At 64.3% G+C, this 17617-nt stretch overlaps 8 protein-coding genes across 8 annotated transcripts; 4 read left to right on the forward strand and 4 right to left on the reverse strand.

Moving 5' to 3' along the window:
- The first annotated feature begins 1130 nt into the window (after positions 1-1130).
- On the forward strand, positions 1131-2699 carry MICPUN_108133 (predicted protein). The gene has a single exon (XM_002501410.1). The coding sequence runs from the start codon at positions 1272-1274 to the stop codon at positions 2637-2639; it is 1368 nt and encodes a 455-aa protein (XP_002501456.1). The 5' UTR covers positions 1131-1271; the 3' UTR covers positions 2640-2699.
- Positions 2700-2704: 5 nt separating this feature from the next.
- Positions 2705-3370, reverse strand: MICPUN_58023 (predicted protein; the record flags this gene model as incomplete). Its single annotated transcript, XM_002501806.1, has 1 exon — positions 2705-3370. One exon carries the CDS (start codon positions 3368-3370, stop codon positions 2705-2707), a length of 666 nt encoding a protein of 221 aa, XP_002501852.1.
- A 515-nt stretch (positions 3371-3885) lies between these two features.
- MICPUN_100158 (predicted protein) lies at positions 3886-5646 on the forward strand (the record flags this gene model as incomplete). The annotated part of the gene is made up of 2 exons (XM_002501411.1): positions 3886-3987; positions 4093-5646. The coding sequence occupies 2 exons, from the start codon at positions 3886-3888 to the stop codon at positions 5644-5646; spliced, it is 1656 nt and encodes a 551-aa protein (XP_002501457.1).
- Positions 5647-5702: 56 nt separating this feature from the next.
- On the reverse strand, positions 5703-6626 carry MICPUN_100159 (predicted protein; the record flags this gene model as incomplete). Its single annotated transcript, XM_002501807.1, has 1 exon — positions 5703-6626. One exon carries the CDS (start codon positions 6624-6626, stop codon positions 5703-5705), a length of 924 nt encoding a protein of 307 aa, XP_002501853.1.
- Positions 6627-7725: 1099 nt separating this feature from the next.
- Positions 7726-8238, forward strand: MICPUN_76393 (predicted protein; the record flags this gene model as incomplete). Its single annotated transcript, XM_002501412.1, has 1 exon — positions 7726-8238. A coding segment is annotated over one exon (513 nt), but the record flags the coding sequence as incomplete, so codon positions are not given.
- Positions 8239-8551: 313 nt separating this feature from the next.
- MICPUN_58027 (predicted protein) lies at positions 8552-9562 on the reverse strand (the record flags this gene model as incomplete). The annotated part of the gene is made up of 1 exon (XM_002501808.1): positions 8552-9562. The coding sequence occupies one exon, from the start codon at positions 9560-9562 to the stop codon at positions 8552-8554; it is 1011 nt and encodes a 336-aa protein (XP_002501854.1).
- A 169-nt stretch (positions 9563-9731) lies between these two features.
- On the forward strand, positions 9732-10853 carry MICPUN_58028 (predicted protein; the record flags this gene model as incomplete). The annotated part of the gene is made up of 1 exon (XM_002501413.1): positions 9732-10853. One exon carries the CDS (start codon positions 9732-9734, stop codon positions 10851-10853), a length of 1122 nt encoding a protein of 373 aa, XP_002501459.1.
- Positions 10854-10863: 10 nt separating this feature from the next.
- GLT (glutamate synthase) lies at positions 10864-17519 on the reverse strand (the record flags this gene model as incomplete). Its single annotated transcript, XM_002501809.1, has 2 exons — positions 10864-17224; positions 17478-17519. 2 exons carry the CDS (start codon positions 17517-17519, stop codon positions 10931-10933), a joined length of 6336 nt encoding a protein of 2111 aa, XP_002501855.1. The 3' UTR covers positions 10864-10930.
- Between the last annotated feature and the right edge of the window lie 98 nt (positions 17520-17617).

Below are 17617 nucleotides of genomic sequence, written 5' to 3' on the forward strand. Positions count from 1 at the left end.
GGTTTTAGCGCGCGGTGAATCGGAAACGTACCGTGAGATCACGAGGGCCGGAGCGAAGCGCGCGGGCGTTGAAAGCCTGGATCGTGAGGGCGGGGAGGGGAGGATAGGGGTTAGGATCGGCGCGGCGAAGAAAACCCCTGGCATTCACCAACCACCAACGAGATGAGAGCGGGTGGCGCGCGATCGTGACGTTTCGGTCGCCACGCGCGATCGCGACGCGCCCCGAAAATCGATGCATCGACGGTACACGCATCGAGAGAGCCCTCGCGCATCGACTTCGCCCCAGACGCGCGCATCTAAGCCCCGAACGCATCCGGCGAAGGTGACGTCGACGCGACGTATCCGCAGTGGAAGAAATCCGATACCCCTGGACCGAATGGGGCGATGTGTCGCGCGTCGGAGACGCACCTTCTTCGCGACGACATTGGTCTTCTTCGCCGTGGGCTTGGCGGAGACCGCGATGCGGTTGAGAGCGCCCGCGAGGGCAGCGGCCGAAGCCATTTTGGGGTGGTGTGCGGTTGTTGCGACGCACGCGGGGCGCGAGGCAAGAATGGTTCCCGGCGTCAAAAGGGGGTAAGCTACACCGGCAGCGAAGGTGTTTCTGGCCATCAAGCCAGCCAGGTGGGCGCGAGATATTTAAGATCTGAGTGGCGCACAACTCGTGACTGAGCGCCATACAAAAAACTCCCAGTCTCCCCCGAATCTTTCGCATCGAGCCCCGAACAGAATCGAATCCCGGTCATTTGATTGGCCAAACACGGAAGGGCTCGGCGAGTTTTTTTCCCGAAGAGGCGACGTGTCCCGATGAGAGCGTTTTGGGCGTATGGCTTCATAGACTGGGCGGATCAGTCTTTGCCGACCGGGATGGGTCGGTTGACGAAAAAGCGAAGCACTGATGAAGAGGCTCGGAGTCTCACTCATCAGATCGGCATTCGATCTTCCCTCTCGTCGGGGTGAGGATGAACGTCTCACAGCGCGCCAGTCTGGACTGGAGAGATAAAAAAGTCGAGCCACAGCGCGCTTCCTGTCTTCGCGGGCGGGAGCAGATCCAGCCAACCGTCGGCTCCGACCGCGGCCCCGCACAGTTCGCCGCGCGCGAGCGAGTCACCGCGGCCGGTACCTCCACCGCGTCGACCTCCTATCTCCTTCCCCCCGCCCTCGGCCCGCCGTACGTCCGTCGCAGCTGTCGCGCGCGCCGATTGGTCAGCGCCGATCGATCCGCGGTTCCATCGCTGCCGATTTTTGTTTGAAGCGCGCCGACTGAGTTCGCCATGGGCGCGCTCTCGCTCATCCTGAAGCACCCCGGGGACATCCTCCCGCTGTACCGGGTGAAATGCATGGCGGACCAGGCGAAGAAGCTGCCGAAGGAACCCAACCTCCGGTTCTGCTACCACATGCTCAACCTCGTGTCCAGGTCGTTCGCGATCGTCATCCAGCAGCTGCCGCACGAGCTGCAGGACGCGGTGTGCGTCTTCTACCTCGTGCTCCGCGCGCTGGACACCGTCGAGGACGACATGAGCATCCCGGATAAGCCCAAGTGCGCGGAGCTGGAGATATTCTGGAAGAAGATTTACGACCCGGAGTACGTCTACCCGTGCGGCGAGAAGCACTACAAAGTTCTCATGGACGAGTACCCCAAGGTCACCGCGGTGTTCCTCTCGCTGAAGAAGGAGTACCAGGACGTCATCGCCGATATCACCAAGCGAATGGGCGCGGGGATGAGCAACTTCATCAAGCGCGAGGTCGTCACCCTGGAGGACTGGGACGAGTACTGCCACTACGTCGCCGGCTTGGTCGGCATCGGCCTCTCGAACCTGTGGGCAAACTCCATGCTCGAGGATAAGCGATTCGCGGAGATGGAGGATCTCTCCAACGCCATGGGGCTCTTCCTCCAGAAGACTAACATCATCCGCGATTACCTGGAGGACATCATGGAGGAGCCCGCGCCGAGGATGTTCTGGCCCAAGTGCATCTGGAGCAAGCACGGGAAGACGCTGGACGCGTTCAAGGAGCCCGAGAATCGCGCCGCCGCCGTCGCGTGCATGAACGAGCTCATCACCAACGGTCTAACGCACGCGACCGATTCCCTGGAGTACATGACCCGCCTGAAGAACGTGGACGTCTTCAGGTTCTGCGCCATCCCCCAGGTCATGGCCATCGCCACCATGGCGGAGTGCTACGACAACGGCAAGGTGTTCGAGGGCGTCGTCAAGATTCGCCGCGGGCTGAGCGCGAGGATCATGCTCGAGTGCGAAGATAAGTTCGACGTCGCCGTCATGTTCAAGCGATACGCGCAGGCGATCCGCGACAAGGTGCGGAAGGAGGATCCGAGCGCGAAGAAAACCCTGAAGGAGCTCGAGGCGATCGACAAGAGGTGCGACGAGATCCTCGCCGCGGATTTTGCCGGGTTCCACAGGAAGCACGAGCCCGACCTGAACATCTACGGGCGAATCTTTCTCGTGTTGCTCACCGTCGTGTACGCGCTCTACGCGTTCGGTTTGTACGGCGTGCGCGAGAAGATATCGGGGCTGCCCATGCCGCACAGCGGGGTGTGGTGGGCGGATAACCTCGAGAAGGGGGTGGCGACGGGTGCGCTGAGCACCGCGATCTGGTTCCTCTTTGTCGGCCAGCTGGGCTAACACAAATGCGGTGATTCGTTTAACTTACATGGTTGTCATCGGTCGTCTAAACGTACTACTAAGCGCTACTTGATGCTATCCTTGCTAACGTATTTGCTCATGTCGAGCTGCTTGAAGTAAGTCTTCCACGGCACCAGCGAAGCCTTCATCGAGTCCACCGACGGCCCGAGGTGTCGAATCATGAACCTTCTCAAGTCGTTCGTCGAGTGTATATCGCAGTACGACGCCGTGAGCGCGGTCACACCCGCGATGCCCCCGGCGGCGAGTAAGGACCCGTACATGAACGCGCGGGTGCCGACCAGCAGCGTCTTGTCCATCATGGCCTTGTGCCGCGACGAGGCGAGGGCCTCCTCTGGCAGCGGGGGTATCCCGTGTTCCATGTCCTTCAAGTTCAGTCCGCTCCATCGCGCATGCCGCAGCGAGGGCACCTTATAAGTGCCGTCCATTCCCCTCTGAATCTGGTACCCACCTTTCGTCGACGTGGACGGCAGCAGCGACGACATCTGCTGTCTGGAAACTCCGGGCGGGGCGGACAACCTCGCTTCCTGCGCGTGAATTTCCGCCAGCTTCTCGGAGCTGATGAAACCTCTGCCTTCGCCCTCGATTCGCGGCTCCGGTTTGATGGCACCCTCCTTGATGCGTCGGCGACGGTACACCTGGAGCTCATCCTCCTGCTCGGTCTTGAAATAGCTCCCCTCCCGCGCCGTCAGGAGACCTTTGAGCACGCTCATCGCCCCGGAGCAGGCAAGGGGCTGTTGAGCTCTGCCGCTCCACTGACGTCACCCGGTCGCGGATGGGACGGGCGGATCCTGTGGGCTCCGACTCGAGAGATGCCACCGCCAGCGCCGCAAGCGCGTCCGGCGCGTCTCGCGGCGGCTCGAGTCCGGTCGTGTTCAGCCGCTGGCGAGCTCAGGCGCTTGCGTTACGTTGTGGCGCGGGTACGGCCAGACAACATCTTTTGCGTGGCAGTCGAGGTCCAGTCGAGTCAGGACGGGGCAAAATCAAGTGTAATCTTTTATTGAGAAACTAGGTAAAATCTCGGTCGGCAATTGCAAATGGGTAATGCGAGGTTCGTGCACGCGCAATTAGTTTGACTTTACCACCTACCCCCGAGGAATATTTCGAAACCGGACCTCGCTCCACACGGTTGTTGTTGGCGGAGGATCTCCCCGAGCCAAACGCGTCGGGAGAAATATCGTCCCGCCAAGCGCGAGGGCGATCTCACTGACCAAAGCGCACGGTCGTCATGTCGTACATCGACCTGACGCGGTACGATTCGTCCGCGAACCTCGTGCAGAAGAAGCTCGGGCAGGATGAGGACCTCCGCGGCCTGTCCTCCATCCTCCAGGTGCGCCCCCGACCGCGATGACCCGCGCCAATTATGCGCGGTGGATGCCAATTACAGGTCGCTTTTTACTGAATCCGCCCCTCGCCCCTCGCCGTCTCGACGCAGGAATCCGACGACCCGTCCTCCTCCAACGCGCTCACCAAGGTGATCTGCACCGTCGGCGTGAAGTCTCGCACGGTCCCCGAGCTCGTCGCGCTGCTCGAGGCGGGCATGACCACCGCTCGCTTCGACTTCTCGTGGGGCAGCATGGAGTACCACACGCACACGCTGAACAACCTGAGGGAGGCGATGAAGCAGACCAAGATCCTCTGCGCGACGATGCTGGACACGCGCGGGCCCGAAATCGGCGTCCAGCTGGCGCCCCAGGACGTCTCCTCCTTCGACCCTCGCGCCCCAAAGGCCAAGGTGGCGCTCGAGCAGGGCAACAGGGTCACCCTCACCACCGACCTCACCGTCCCTGCGTCCAGCGAGTTTCTCCCGGTGAACAACCCCGACTTGGTCCACTTCGTCGAGGCGGGCGACGACGTGTTCGTGGGCCAGTACCTCTTCACCGGCAGCGAGACGTCGTCCGTGTACCTGAAGGTGGACGAGGTGGACGCCAAGGCTGGGCACATCTACTGCACGTGCAAGAACACCGCGCGGCTGGGCGGGGTGCTGCTCACCGTGCAGGTGAGCAACAAGGGCGACGACCTGCCCACGCTGAGCGAGTGGGACAGGCACGTCATCGAGCACTGGGCGGTGCCGAACCAGATCGACTTCATCTCGCTGTCGTTCACGCCCAACGCGCAGGCGGTGTACGAGTGCAGGGAGTTCGTGAGGTCGGTCGGCGGCGAGGGCGTGAGCATCGTGGCCAAGGTTGAGCGCCTCTCCGCGCTCACGCACATCGACGCCATCGTCGAGGCGTCCGACGGCGTCATCCTCTCGCGCGGCAACCTCGGCCTGGACATGCCCCCGGAGAAGGTGTTCCTCTCCCAGAAGATGGTGCTGCACAAGTGCAACAGCGGCGGCAAACCCGCGGTCATCACGCGCGTCGTCGACACCATGACGGAGACGCCGAGGCCGACGAGGGCGGAGGCGACGGATGTGGCAAACGCCGTGTTGGACGGCGCCGACGCCATCATGCTCGGCGCGGAGACCTTGCGCGGGCAGTTCGCGCCAAAGGCGGTGGAGACGGTCAAGCGGATCTGCAGGCAGGCGGAGAACGTGTTCGACCACGAGAACCACTACCAGATGCAGCTCCCGCCGGCGATGGTGGAGAGCGGGTTGTTGTCTCAGGCTGAGGCGCTGGCGTCGTCCGCGGTGCGAGCCGCGTCCAAGGTTGGCGCGTCGATGATCATCGTGTTCACGCGCACGGGACACACCGCGCAGCTGGTGAGTAAGTACAGGCCGAACATGCCCATCGTCTCGCTGGTCATCCCGAGGATCCTGCAGAACAGCATTCAATGGGTGTTGGAGGGGGAGAGGGCCGCCAGGCAAGGTTTGCTCCACCGCGGCCTCGTGCCGCTCCTGGCGAACCCGATCAACTCGGACCCCAACGCGCTTCTCAACGTGGTGTTCGCGCGGGGCAAGGCCAGGGGGGAGCTGAGCAAGGGGGACCAGGTGGTGGTCATCCAAAAGGTTGGGACCACGTCCGTCGTCAAGGTGGTCGCCGTGGCGTAGTCTCGACTATTAAAAAGTTTTACTCAATCGCAACTCCACTCGGACCCCCGGACTCGTCACGCGTCGGGCTCCCTGAACTTTCCCTCGTCCTCCGGCAGCACTGTGACGTGCAGCCGGGGAAACTCCACCACCCGCTTACCCTCCAGGCACTCCCTCAGGGTCTTCCCCGCGTCCAGGCGGTAGTGCCTCCTGTCGTTCGCCGGGCATCCCTCCTTCTCCATGTGAACCGCGAGAGTCGTCAATCCCTCAGGGTCTTCCCCCTTCATCGCGTCCACGAACCGTCTGAGTCGATGCAGCCTCGACGCGCGCCCCGGCCCGGGCGCGAGGTGCACGCGAAGGGCGTCGAGCAGCGTCGTGGATTCGTCGAGCTCGGCGTCCTCGGCGGTGGCTGCCGGTTCGATCAACATCCCACACTTCTCGTCGCCCCCATCATCGTTCGTCCCCTCCCCGGCCGCGTGGAAGGTCCACTCGACCCTCCACCGCATGACGTTCCGTCGGCGGTCGAAGAACGTGGTGTTCGCGACGCGGCGCGCCATGCCGTCGGGCATGCAGAACAGCTCGACGCCTCGCGCCCTCGCCTCGCGCGTCAGGGTCGCGACGATCTTAGCGGACGCGGGCGGTCGTTCCGATCGCTGCGCCGCCTCCGTGCCCGGCGTGTACTCGGGCCTCCACCGCTTCACGCGGTCCTTCTCCAGCAGCGCCTCCTCCAAGAACCTGTAGTCGTTGATGACGTCGGCGTCGGTAAACTCTCGGATGTCCTTGAACGCGGCGCGGTCGCGCTTGCCCGAGCATCCGCCGCCGCGCGTCTTGTGCAGCTTGGAGCACGCCAGCGAGCAGGTGGCGACGGCGCACGCGGGGCAGCGGTACTTGGCGGGGGGAGCCTCGTCGCAAACCTCGCACGCGCCCATTCGTCCGGGCCTGGGCGGGGGTGGGGGATCCTCCCCCGCCTCAGCCGGGGCTGAGCCGTCTTCCGCCCCCATGGTGCTGAATTGTGCGCCGCGACGTGCTCGGAGAGGACGAATATTAACAACGAGGCACCCCATGTGAGAGTCCGGCGTTCACTCCTGCATGCTCAGGGTCGCCGTCAGGGCGACGCGCGGACTGGTGGGTCGCATCGCGTCCACCTCGCATCCGCGACGCCTTCGACCTCCGCCTCACGTCCCCGGCACCTCTCCGATACTACCCGCGTCCGCCCCAGATCCGCTCGCGCACCCTCCTCTTGCGACGGCAACCTTTCGACAACACATGGGAGCGCTTCCGGCGGAGAAGCGCGCGAACGCGGTCGAGGACGATCCCGTCGCCGCGCCACGCGCGCTGGCGCTCCTCTGCGACGAGATATCCACCCTTCGGCGCCTCCCCGAGGGCCTCCCGAGGGGGGTGGACTCAATCTCGGACCCCACGCCCGCGCCGTACGTCGTGCGCGAGGACGAACGGCAAAAGTGCGAGCTCTCCGTCAACCCGGAGGGAAAGGCGCTCGGTCCGTGGCACGTGCACGTCAGGATCAGGGGCGACGAAGGGTCGGGGTACGATGAATCCAAAGGATACGTCGTCAGGCTCACCTTCGCCGCGGCGTACCCCAACGCGCCGCCCGACGTGCACGTGTTGTCCAAGTGCCACCACTTACTCGTCGACGGCGACAGGGAGGTGGCGGGCGTGTTCTTTCACCCGGAAAACCTGCCCCCAACCTCCGTGGAGCGCACTGTGGACCCGGCGACCGGCGACGAGGTGGTCAAATCGGTGACGTACACTTTGGAAGGTATTCTGGACGCGACGCGACGCTTCTTCTCGGTTCCGTGCAGGCTGCCGGGCCCCCCGGATGACGACAGGGTGAACAACCGGCGAAGGCACCTGCTCGCGGAGTGGCGGAAAACGTCCGACGCTAACAGGGAGCGAGAGCGCGTCATCGCGTCGTACGAGCGCGGCACGGGTGCCGCGGGCAGGAAGCGCGCGTCGTTGTTCGACCCGACGGGCGTGGACGAGTGGCTGCATCCAGCGGTGCTCGCCGCGGCGCGGGAGGGATCGGAGGGGCGGCTGACGCCGGGGAGGGCGAGGGAGCTCTGCGAGGAGGTCGCGCCGGGGATCTTCGCGTTCCCGCTGCTGAACGACGCCTACTGCGACGCGCTTATGGACGAGGCGGCGCACTTTCAGGCCAGCGGGCTGCCCGTGGCTCGCCCGAACAGCATGAACAACTACGGGCTCATACTCAACGAGATTGGGATGGAACAAGCCATGGACGCGCTGCAGGCGCGGGTGCTTTCGCCGGTCGCCGAGGCGCTGTTTCCGGCTCAGGGCGGCGGCTGCCTCGACGGCCACCACTCGTTTATAGTCCAGTACTCGGAGGGGGCGGACCTGGGGCTTGACATGCACACCGACGACAGCGACGTGACCTTCAACGTCTGCCTCGGAAAGGAGTTCTCGGGCGCCGGGCTGCAGTTCTGCGGTGTCCTCGGCGGGCCCTCGCACCGCAAGCGCAGCCTCGTCTATCACCACGCCAAGGGCAGATGCGTGGTGCACCTGGGCGCGCACAGGCACGGCGCGGACGACCTGGAGAGCGGCGAACGCCTCAACCTGATAATCTGGAACCACTCCAGCCTATACAGGAGTTCTCGGGCGTACAGGTGGAGGGACGTGCCCCCGGAGACAGAGCCGCCCGATCCGCAGTGCCTGTCGTACACTCACGACGTGGACTACGGGCGGTACAAGAAGTACCCCGAGGGGAAGGAAGGGTTCGCGAAGACGGCGTGGTATCCCCCAGAGGCGGACCAGGTGAAGATGAAATGAGCGAAACGACAAGAGAGCGAGAACGACGACGAGGAAAAGTCAAGTCACGCCAGACGGGGATTACAACGACGGCGGCGCATCACGAATAGAACGATGACTCGCGGGCGTTCGACCCCGATGACGTTCACGCACCCATCGTGGTGAGATCGCACCTGTAGAACATCTCGAACACGAGCTTCCCGTACTGGGCAAACGCCCCCATCTTCGACTCGTCCTCCCCCTTGATCACGCACACCTCAACCTGCCCGTCCTCCTTCGCCTTGGCGATGAACTTCTTCATGCTCTCGTGCAGGTAAATCTTCTTCATCAGCGCGCTCTTGTACGCTACTGACGCCTCCTTCGTGCTGCTCGCGCATATGAGCGGCGTCAGACCCTTCCCAACGTCCGCCAGCATCTGAGAGATCAACTTGTTTGCCTCGTCAATGTTGCTCATGTTTTTCCTCTGCGCGAAGTAGTCGTACATCTCGTTGGTGGACGTCGTGTTGACCGAACCTATCGTCGCCGGCAGCGGTCCGTCGAGCTTGAACGAACCCGCGAGGAAGGTGTTGTACGCGTTCACGGCGGGCGGCTCGTTTCCGTGGAAAGAGACGGAGCGGAGCGGCGCATCCGGCTTGAGCTCCGCCACCAGCTTCTCGACATCCTTCACCGTCTTGAGCGGCGACCCGGTCGCCTTGCACAGGGCGCGCTTGTGCCGGGTACCCACCCACACGGACTCGGGGGTGATATAGATGCACGGCTCACCGTGCATCAGATCGTCCCACGCCGTCTGCGCCGCGCCCTCCATCCACGCGTACGCCACCGTCTTCGAGGATGGATCCTCGGGAGGCTTGAACCGGGGTCCCATTAACTCGACGCCACCGCCGTTCACCATACCCTTTTGTCGCTTGGTGAGCTCCACCACCTCGACGTCGCCCTCCGTGTCGTCCTTTGACGTGTCCGCGCTGTACTTGAAGAAGCAGAACGTTCCGTCCGCGAGGTTGTTCGCCTTGGAAGCCATCTTCGTGTAGCAGTCCCAGAAGAGTTGCCTTTTCTTGTGCGCGCCGATGCTTTTGGACTGCTCCCTGAGCTTTTCGAGGGTGGAGGCGAGATCATCGCTGCTCATTCCACAGTTTAGCACGAGTGCGAGGAGCTCCATGTTTGCGCGCCCGCGGGATGGGACGACGGGTCGAGCTGGGCGTCGGGAGCGCTTGACCTAAAGTGAGGTTGGACGCGCTTCAACTTTTTGTTATCCACGCGCTTGGCTGGTTGATGTCGTCCCGTCCAAGAAAATTTGCCGGAAGCCACTGTCAAGGGCGGATGTGGGGATGAAGGTCTGCTTCAGCGCTGACATCCATGGGAGCACAGACCATCTGAGGAGGATCTTACGTTGCGCCACGGAGCAAGATTGCGAGACAGTGGTGCTGGGTGGCGACCTCGGTCCTCGTGGCCGCGGGTGGGGACACCTGAGCGACAAGAAAAGGATCCGAGACATCTTGCCGCACAACAACGACGGATCCATCGCCTGGGACCATGCCGACTGTCTCACGCACATGCAGGAGGGGTTCGATCGTCAGGAACAGTGGTTCGTGGAGGAGATGATGCCGCTGCTTGAGGCACACCGGACGACAGTGTACATCATGCCCGGGAACTCGGATTGGAAGCATCACTTCCAACCCGGGGGGACTCTGGACAAACTTCCTTCGGTTGGCAGAGCCAACTGTGACGATGAATGCAACGAGTTTCCTCAAGACTCGCCTAAAGTGATGATCATCGACGGCGAAGGGCAGATTTTTACCTTGCGATCCACAGGTGGTGGTCCCGGCGTCCCTGCCCTGGCCCTGTCTCTCGTGCCAATATCGAGTCATCGCAAGAAGGACTGGGAGAGGAAGGATTGGAGGTGGCAGGAGGAACAGCAGCTCGAACCCGGCGCAAGCCTGGACGGTTTCGTGTCATCAGGGCACGAGCCTGGATGCGTAAAACGGAAACGGTTGAGTGCCAAACCTGGGTGGGACGGGTGGGACGGGCAGGACCGATCCATCGAGACGGCGCTGGATGAAGCGCTCAGAGACGACGGACGACGCGAGGCGCCTGGCATTTGGTTCGTGCACTGCCCGCCGCGTCACACGGTTGGGGATCTCACGAGTAGGGGCGAGAGAGTGGGCAGCGTCGCACTCAGGGCGGCCATAGAGAGGTACACACCGATGGCGACTTTCCACGGACACATCCACGAGAGCGTCGATCAGCACGATGGAATGTTCAAAGAACACATCGCGACGATGAAGCGCAAACCCGAAGAAGAAGAAGCGGAGAGCACGCGTGTTGGTGCTTCCACGAGGGATCGATGCACGGTGGTGAGCGTCGGAAACGATTTTCGAGCGGAAGCCCCGCACATCATCGTATTCGATACCGACGACCCGGGAAACGCCGTTCGCATGAAGTGCGCGTAGAGCCCAACAGTTCCTCGCAGAGGCTTGAATTAAATAAAAAAACAATTACTCAAGGCAGATATACACTATGCACCCGCTCAACGCGCGGGGAGGGGCTTGCCGTCCGCCGCGCCGCTCGCGTCGAAAGCACCGAGGGTCGCGTCAGCGCCCATGAGATAGGCGTCGACCTTGGCAGCCGCGCCTCTGCCCTCGGAGATGGCCCAGACCACGAGCGACTGCCCGCGCCGGCAGTCGCCCGCGGCGAAAACCCCGGGCACGGACGTCTCAAACTCGCCAAACTCAGCCTTGAAGTTGCTCCGCTGGTCCACGTCCAGACCGAGCTTCTCCACCAAAGTCTGCTCCGGGCCGAGGAAACCCATGGCGAGGAGCACGAGGTCGGCCTCCCACACCTTCTCGCTGCCCTCCACCTCCTCGAAGTTCATCCGGCCGGTGGCCTCGTCCTTGACCCACCGAACGCCAACCGTCTTCACCCCGGCGATTTTGCCCGAGCCATCCGCCTTGGGGATGAACTCCTTGGTGAGCACCTCGTAGGTCCTCGGGTCTTTGCCGTCTCGGACGGTCGCCTCCTCGTGACCGTAGTCGACTCGGAAGATGCGGGGCCACTGGGGCCACTCGTTCCCGGGCGCGCGTACGTCGGGTGGTTTGGTCATGAGCTCAAAGTTGACGACGCTCTTGCACCCGTGCCTGAGCGAGGTGCCGATGCAGTCGGTGCCCGTGTCACCGCCGCCGATGACCACCACGCTCTTGCCCTCGGCGTCGATGTAGTTACCGTCGCTCAGGTTGGAGTCCAGGAGGCTCTTCGTGTTCGCGTGAAGAAACTCCATGGCGAAGTGTACGCCCTCGAGGTCGCGGCCCTCCACCGGGAGGTCCCTCGGCTTCGTGGCGCCGCACGCCAACACCACGGCGTCGCACTCGTCGCGAATGTCGTGAATGCTGGGGTGACCCTCCGTGCCGATGTGCGCGTTGGTGACGAAGACGATGCCCTCGGCGGCGAGGAGGTCGACGCGTCGCTGGACAATCTCCATCTTGTCGGCTTTCATGTTGGGGACGCCGTACATCATCAAGCCCCCGGCGCGGTCGGCGCGTTCGTAGACGGTGACGAGGTGGCCAGCCTTGTTGAGCTGGTCCGCGGCGGCGAGACCCGCGGGGCCGGACCCGATGACGGCCACCTTCTTGCCGGTGCGCTTGACCGGGGGCTTGGGGACGATCCAGCCCTCGTCGAACCCGCGGTCGACGATGGTGCACTCGATGGACTTGATCGTCACCGGGTTCTCGATGATGCCCAGGGTGCACGAGCCCTCGCACGGCGCCGGGCACACGCGGCCGGTAAACTCTGGAAAGTTGTTCGTCTCGTGGAGCCGATCGAGCGCGTCCCTCCACCGGCCCTGGTGCACGAGCTCGTTCCACTCGGGGATCTTGTTACCGAGCGGGCAACCCGTGTGGGTCTGGTGGCAGAACGGGGTGCCGCAGTCCATGCAACGCGCGGATTGGGTGGACAGCAGGGGCTTGATGGCATCCGCCGGGTCGTGCCTGTGAACCTCCTTCCAGTCCTTCAGGCGCTCCGTCGCGTCGCGGTAGCCCAGCGCCTCGCGCTCGTACTCGACGAACCCGCGAACCTTGGACGGCGCGTCCAGCTGCGTGGGCCTGGACACCACGATGTTGCTGGAGAGCTCCTTATCGGCGACGGACGACATCGACTTGAGCTTTGCAAAGGCGTCGTCAATCTTCTGCGCCTTGAGTTCAGCCTCCTCGCGCTCGTTGGCCTCCTTCGCCTTCTTCGCCTCCATGACCTTCTTGTAGTCCCTGGGGTAAACCTTGACGAACTTGGACTTGGCCTTCGACCAGTCGGCGAGGATCTCGGCGGCGACGGTGGACCCCGTCCTCGCCTGGTGCTCGCCGACGAGCCCGAGGACAATCTCGGAATCCTCCGCGTCCTCAATCTCGTACAGGTCCACCTCGCCGCGGTTGCAGTTGTTCGGGAACGCGCCGTGCGGGTCGTACACGTAGGCGATCCCGCCGGACATTCCCGCGGCGAAGTTGCGGCCGGTGGGCCCGAGGATCACGACGTACCCACCCGTCATGTACTCGCACCCGTGGTCGCCCACGCCCTCGACCACAGCCTGAGCGCCCGAGTTGCGGACGCAGAAGCGCTCGGCAGCCACCCCGCGGAAGAACGCCTTGCCCGCGGTGGCTCCGTAGAGCGCGACGTTGCCGATGACGATGGACTCGTGCGCGTTAAAGGTGGCCGAGTCGGGGGGCTTGACGACGATGTGGCCGCCGCTGAGGCCCTTGCCGACGTAATCGTTGGCGTCGCCGGTGACCTCAATGGTGATGCCCTTGCACATGAACGCGCCGAGGGATTGGCCCGCGCTGCCCTCGAGCTTGATGTCGATGGTCCCGTCGGGAAGTCCCGCCGCGGCGTACTTCTTGGTCACCTCGTGCGAGAGCATGCAGCCGACGGTGCGGTTAACGTTCGACACGGCACCCGCGAAAGTCACCTTCTCGCCCTTCTCAATCGCCGGTTTGGCAACCTCGATGAGCGTCTTGTCGAGGGCCAGTTCCAGGCCGTGGTCCTGGACGGTGACGTTGCGAACCGCGGCGCCGGGTCGGATGGACGCGGACGGCGTGAGGATCTTGGAGAGGTCGATGCCGTGGAGCTTATCGCGGGAGCCGAGAACCTCCGCGTCGGGGATGAGCAAATCGCTTCGGCCGATGAGTTCGTCAACGGAGGTGTACCCCATGGCAGCCATGTGGCCTCGAAGGTCCTCGGCGAGGAGGAAGAAGAAGTTGACGACGTCGTCCTCGTGTCCGGCGAATTTGGCTCGGAGCTCCTCATCCTGCGTGGCGATTCCGACGGGGCAGGTGTTCTTGTGGCACTTGCGCATCATGATGCACCCCATCGTCATCAGCGGCGCGGTGGAGAGCCCCCACTCCTCGGCGCCCAGCAGGGTCGCGACGAGGAGATCGCGGCCCGTCTTGAGCTGCCCGTCCGTCTGAAGCACGGTGCGGCCGCGGAGGTCGTTGGCCACCAGCGTCTGCTGCGTCTCGGCGAGACCGAGCTCCCAGGGGAGCCCCGCGCTCTTGATCCCGGTCCATCGCGACGCGCCCGTGCCGCCGTCGTGGCCGGAGATGAGAACGTGGTCAGCCTTTCCCTTGACCACGCCCGCGGCGATGGTGCCGACGCCGTTCTCGGACACGAGCTTGACGCTGACCCGCGCGCTCGGGTTGCTGTTCTTGCAGTCGTGAATCAGCTGCGCGAGGTCCTCGATGGAGTAGATGTCGTGGTGCGGCGGCGGGGAGATGAGCCCGACGCCCGGGGTGGACATGCGGGTCACCGCGATGTCGCCCTGGACCTTGGTTCCGGGGAGCTCACCGCCCTCGCCGGGCTTGGCGCCCTGCGCCATCTTGATCTGAATCTCGTCGGAGTTTGAGAGGTAGTAAGCGGTGACGCCGAATCGACCAGAGGCAACCTGCTTGATCGCGGACCGCTCGGGGTTTTGGGAGCCGTCCGCCTGGGGGACGAGTCGCCGCGGGTTTTCGCCGCCCTCGCCGGTGTTGGACTTGCCGCCGAGGCGGTTCATCGCGCGCGCCAGGGTGCTGTGCGCCTCCAGGGAGATGGAACCGTAGGACATGGCCCCGGTGCAGAACCTCTTGACGATGTTGCTCGCGGGCTCAACCTGGTCGACGGGCACGGGCTCCCGATCAGACTTGAACGTGATCATACCTCTGAGGTTGCACCCCTTGTTGAGCTCGTCGGTGATGTCCGCGTACTTTCGGTACTCATCCGGCGAATTTTGCCTCGACGCAGCCTGCAGGTGCTGGATAGCCTTGGGGTCGTTGAGGTGTCGCTCCGTGGGCACCCCGTCCTTCTCCCCGCGCCAGTGGTACTCGCCGGCGTTGCGAAGAGTCGCCGTCTCAGCCTTGCCGTCGGGCGCGGCCTCGCGCGCGGGGAAGCCCATGTGGTGCATGGCGAGCGCGTCTGCGGCGAGCTGATCGAACCCGACGCCCTCCACGCGAGACACGGTCCCCTTGAAGCACTTGGCGACTACGTCAGAGTTGAGCCCCAGCGCCTCAAAAATCTGCGCCCCCTTGTAGGACGCCAAGGTGGAGATTCCCATCTTCGCGAACACCTTGAGCATTCCGTGCTCAACGGCGTGGAAGTAGTTGTCGACGAGCTTCTCGATCGGCGCGGGTGAGTCGGAGCCCGGGGCGTTGGGCACGAGGTTATCCTCGCGGAGCATGCCGACAGCCTCTATGGCGAGGTAAGGGCACACGCCGTCAGCTCCGAATCCCGTCAGGGTGCAAAAGTGGTGCACGTCCCTCGCCTCGGCGCTGTCGAGCAGGATGGCGACGCGCGTGCGCTCGAGCTTCTGCACGAGGTGGTGGTGCACGGCTCCGCACGAGAGGAGGGAGGACACGGCGACTCGGCTTGGTCCCTGAGCGCGATCGGAGATGACCACGCAAGCGACGCCATCCGCCACGGCTGCGGAAGCCTCCAATGCGAGCCTGTCGAGCGTCCTCTCGAGCCCCGCGGTGCCCTCATTGACGTCGTAGGTGGCGTCAAGGACGCGACTGGTCCAGCCCATGTGGTCCATGGACTTGATCGCCTCCATCTGCTCGACGGTGAGCAGCGGGGACCTTAGCCTCAGCCTGTGCGCGGAGGACTCCTGCGTGGTCACGAGGTCGCCCTCGGGACCCACCATGCACTCGAGCGACGTCACCACCTCCTCGCGGATGGGATCGATCGGCGGGTTGGTCACCTGCGCGAACATCTGCTTGAAGTACTCGTAGGTGAGCTTGGGAATCTCGGACATCACCGCGAGGGGCGCGTCGTTGCCCATAGAACCCAACGCCTCGGACCCGGTGCCAATCATGGGGAGCAGGATCATGTCGAGCGCCTCGCGCGTGAACCCGGCGGCGCGCAGGGGCGCGAGGAGACCGATGACGCCATCGGCTTCGTCGCGGGCGCCGCTGATGGCCGGCTTGGCCACCGCGCCGGCATCTGCGACGAGGTGGTCGAGTTCAATCACCTGGTTCTTTACCCAGTCGGCGTAAGGGCGCTTGGCGGCGATCTTCGCCTTCATGTCCGCGTCTTGCAGGATGGTGCCCTTATCGAAGTCCACGAGAAGGATGTTTCCCGGTCGGAGCCGGCCCTTCTGCTCGATTTCTTCCGGCGGGATGTCCACGACGCCAACCTCGGACGCCATGACGATGCGGCCGGTTTTGGTGAGGTAAAACCGCCCGGGCCTGAGGCCGTTGCGATCGAGGGTGGCCCCGACCTGCACGCCGTCGGTGAAGGTGACGAGCGCAGGGCCGTCCCACGGTTCCATCACCGCGGAGTGAAACTCGTAGAAGGCGCGTCGAGCGGGGTCCATGTGCGGGTTGTTCTGCCAAGCCTCGGGGATCATGAGCATCATAGCCTCAGCCAGACTCCTGCCGCCGCCCTTGACGAGCAGCTCGAGGACCGCGTCGAAGGCGCCGGAATCCGAGAGGCCGCCCTCGATGGTGGGCGCGAGCTCGGCTTGAAGCGCCTCGGAGACGCCGAGCTTCTCGGTGACGTCGATGAGACCCTCGCGCGCCAGCATCCAGTTGGAGTTGCCCTTCAGGGTGTTGATCTCGCCGTTGTGCCCCATCATGTGCAGCGGCTGCGCGCGGTCCCAGCTCGGGAACGTGTTCGTGGAGAAGCGGCTGTGCACTAAGGACAGGTACGCGGTGAACGACTCGTCCTGAAGGTCGGAAAAGTAGGGCATGACCTGGTCGGGCTTGAGCTGCCCCTTGTACACCACGGTCCTCGAGCTCAGGGAGCAGACGAAAAAATCGTCGAGGACGTCGTCCGCGGGGGCGCCGCGCGCCTGCTTGGTGCGCACCGTCGCCAGACGGCGGAGCACGTACAGCCTAGTCTCGAGGGGAATCGCGGATCGATCGCCATCCCTGGGCGCCACGAACAGCTGCGCCACGTCGGGCTCCGTGGCGAGCGCGGATTCGCCCAGATCCGCCGCGGCCGAATCCGTGGGAACGTCCCTCCATCCCAGGACGTCGAAACCGAGCTCGGCGCAGGCCGCCTCGACAGCCTTGACGCACACGCCCCGGGCGGCTGGGTCGTCCTTGGGGAGGTAGAACATGCCGAGGCCGTAGTCACCCGCGGGGGGCAGATCGAAGGCGCACTTTTGCTGGAAAAAGTCGTGGGGGATGGAGGCGAGGATGCCGGCGCCGTCGCCGGTGTTCTCCTCGCAGCCGCACGCGCCGCGGTGGGTCATGCGGACGAGCATTTCGAGCGCCTGCGTGACGTTCTGGCGGGACGGCGTCTTGGAGAGTTCCCCGACGAAGCCGACGCCGCACGCGTCGCGATCATTTCCCGGGTCGAAGAGGCCCTGCGTTTGTCACGCGGGGTGGGGGGGGGGACGGGGGCGGCGGCGGGGTCAGCGGTCGCGTTCGGGGCACGGCGCGGTCGCTCGCGTGCGCGATGACGGCCGGAACGGCATAATGGGGCGAAATGTCGCGTCGCGCGGGGCTCGGGGCGCGTTCGAAGGACGCGATCTCCGCGCCCCCTCCCGCGCGCGCTCAAAGTTCGTTGGCAGGGACTAACAACTGAGGGAGAAGAAAAACCCGGAAGATCGCGCGCACCTTCGCCTCCGGAACGGCGGAATGCTTCGCCTCCACGGGCATGACGCCCCGCCCCGCCGTGCGGTTCGGGCGAGAGAGCCTTCCACGGAGCTGTGCGCGAAGAGCCGAGCGGTGCGCGCCGGTCGCGAAGCCACCGGCGC

This window comes from Micromonas commoda, chromosome 4 (genome assembly GCF_000090985.2).
Source record: "Micromonas commoda chromosome 4, complete sequence".
In the NCBI taxonomy this organism is placed as follows: Eukaryota; Viridiplantae; Chlorophyta; class Mamiellophyceae; order Mamiellales; family Mamiellaceae; genus Micromonas; species Micromonas commoda.

Coding starts and splice junctions, on each gene's coding strand:
- MICPUN_108133 (XM_002501410.1), top strand. CDS start 1,272: ATGGGCGCGCTCTCGCTCATCCTGAAGCACCCCGGGGACATCCTCCCG.